At 61.3% G+C, this 2,369-nt stretch overlaps 1 protein-coding gene across 1 annotated transcript in view; it reads right to left on the reverse strand.

Moving 5' to 3' along the window:
- Window positions 1-815: 815 nt before the first annotated feature.
- The window catches only part of CEACAM19 (carcinoembryonic antigen related cell adhesion molecule 19), a 21,759-nt gene continuing 20,205 nt past the window's right edge, over window positions 816-2,369 (reverse strand). Inside the window, exons 7-8 of the mRNA XM_008056021.1 lie at window positions 1,913-1,966; window positions 816-869 (exon numbers count right to left, since the gene is read on the reverse strand). Of these exons, the coding sequence (XP_008054212.1) occupies window positions 816-869; window positions 1,913-1,966 (108 nt within the window). The remainder of the gene's footprint in view (window positions 870-1,912; window positions 1,967-2,369) is intronic.

Below are 2,369 nucleotides of genomic sequence, written 5' to 3' on the forward strand. Positions count from 1 at the left end.
GTATGTTAGTTATTTGTCTTGTTCCCCGATTCTCTCCCATGTCAGAGTGACCCTCCAGGAGGGCAAGCGTGTTCGTCTGTTTTGTCCCCTGCCCAAAGCTGCAAGAGTCTAGAACTGTGCCTGGCATACAGCCAGGGCTCGTTTATTGCCGGATGAATGCTAGGTCAAGGGGCGACAGGCTGAGTCCATGCTTGGGGCCCGGGGCTGGGTGGGGGGTGGGGAGAAGGGAGCCACTGCCCTGAGGGGCTTGTGAGACTCAGGGTAGGGCAAAGGCCAGAGGCTGGCGGCAGGTTCGGAGAGCGACTGGGGCTGCCGGAGTGGGCCTGGCGGCCGAGGTAACTTGCCGGGACCGTCGTGTGGGGCCACGGGCCTCCCTGCCACCTGTCTTGCCCCTCGGGCCTGTGTGGTGGGGCGGTAGCCTCATCCCCAGGGGAGGGCACTGGTGGAGTGGGGTGGGGCATTGAGGCCAGACCCTCAGGAACCCACCCAGGTTCCTCACCCCAAATATCCAGGCAGGGCTGCCGAGGCACGGGAGGGGGCAGGAGCCTGTCTCTGCCAGGCACGCAGCCTAGGCCGGGTTTCTTGAAGGGACAGACAGAAGGGGCTCTGTGCTTGGGGTGAGCCAGGCGCTGGGCCCCTTTGTCCTGGGCTGTCTGCCTCCCGGGACACCCGCCCATGTGCTGCTGGGCCTTCCGCCGAGTCTGTGTCCTCAGACCCAGGCCCTGAGGCCTTGTCCTGCTGGTCTCAGGAGGGAGGCCCCAGAGGAGGCCTGAGGCCCTGTCTTCTCCTGGCTGGGCTGGCCTGGCCCGGGCCCTTCAGGACGTTGGCACCAGCTGGCAGTAAGGGGCCGGGTCGGGGTTTAGCAGGTCCTGGGGGTGGAGAAGGAGAGGAATTAGGATGGGGGAGCCGGGGGAGATAGCAGGGGACACAGGGTGAGAGACAGAGGGACGAAGAGAAGCCCACAGAGAGAGAAGGGAAGACTGAGACGAGAGGTCGTGGAAGAGGCAGAAAACCATGGTGGACCTAGGCCCACAGAGACAAAGAAGCAGGGGAAGACAGAGACACAGACACGGAGAGAGAGAGGGAGTGAAAGAGACAGAGAGAAACAAAGATATGCAAAGAAGATACAGAGAATGGCCTGGCATGGTGGCTCACTCCCGTCATCCCAGCACATTGGGAGGCCAAGGTGGGAAGACCGCTTGAACCCAGGAGTTCAAGACCAGCCGGGCAACATAGCGAGACCTCGTGTCTAAAAAAAAAAAAACACAAAACACACAAATAATAATCAGCTGGCAGGTGCCCCTCGTCCCAGCTATTTGGGAGGCTGAAGTGGGAGGATCGCCTGAACCCAGCAGGTTGAAGCTGTGGTGAGCTGTGATCGTGCCACTGCACTCCAGCCTGGGGGACAGAGTGAGAGGAGAGAGAGAGAGAGAGATACAGAGAAAGAGACACAGAAAAAAGACACAGAGAGCCAGAGAGAGAGAGGTACATGGATAAACTGCAGGGGAGGGGCAGAGATACACACAGAGACATGTAGGCAGAGACACCGAGAGGGAGACAGAGACACAAGGGCAGACAGGAGGGGCCGAGAGGGACTGGGCCCAGGCCCAGGTCCCAGGTCTGGGCCCCAACTGGCTGTGTGGCCCTGGGCAACCCCCTTTCCCTCTCTGTTCCTCTTGTGCACGCAAGGCCTTGAATCTTTTCCAAAGAAGGAAACTGCAGCCCTGGGAGGGGCAGGGACATGCCAGGATCTCTGTGAGGCTGGAAGGGGCTTCCCCAGGGGACTGGCAATCTCGAGACTTGCGGCTAGGAGAGATGCCCCCCAAGCCTGTCGCCTTGACCCCTCCCCACCCAGGCTGAGGCTCCTGGCTCCAGGGGCTCCCCTCCCCCCTCCCCACGGCCCACTCCATACCTGGTACTGCTGGCTCTCTGGCTCCAGCTGCAGGGGCGGGGGCATGGCTGGGGGCTGCAGGCAGGAACACGCGTGAGCCAGGCCTTGCCCCCTGCGTGCCCAGCCCTCCGCCCCTCGGCTTTTGGTGCTCCCCAAGTCCTGGGTTCGAAGCCCCATGGCCTCTCCCAGACGGTGAGTCCCCTGGTGGAGGGAATTCACCTCCCTGCACCTCAGTGTCTCCTTGGCAAATGGGCGCAAGGGTTCCAACTTCATGGGTGTCCAGGGCCTCACCCAGTAAGGTTCAGCCTCCCCGTCAGCAACTCTGCTTCTAAGCTCTTAGTCTTAGCGTTTTAAGTGTCTTTTTTTTGAGTTGGAGTCTCACTCTGTCGCCCAGGCTGGAGGGTAGTGGCACACTCACGGCCACCGCGGCCTCGACCTGCTGGGCTCTGGCGATCCTTTTGCCTCAGCCTTTCAAGTA

Source organism: Carlito syrichta, unplaced genomic scaffold (assembly GCF_000164805.1).
Source record: "Carlito syrichta isolate Samal-C Ts95f unplaced genomic scaffold, Tarsius_syrichta-2.0.1 Scaffold302083, whole genome shotgun sequence".
Taxonomy (NCBI): domain Eukaryota; kingdom Metazoa; phylum Chordata; class Mammalia; order Primates; family Tarsiidae; genus Carlito; species Carlito syrichta.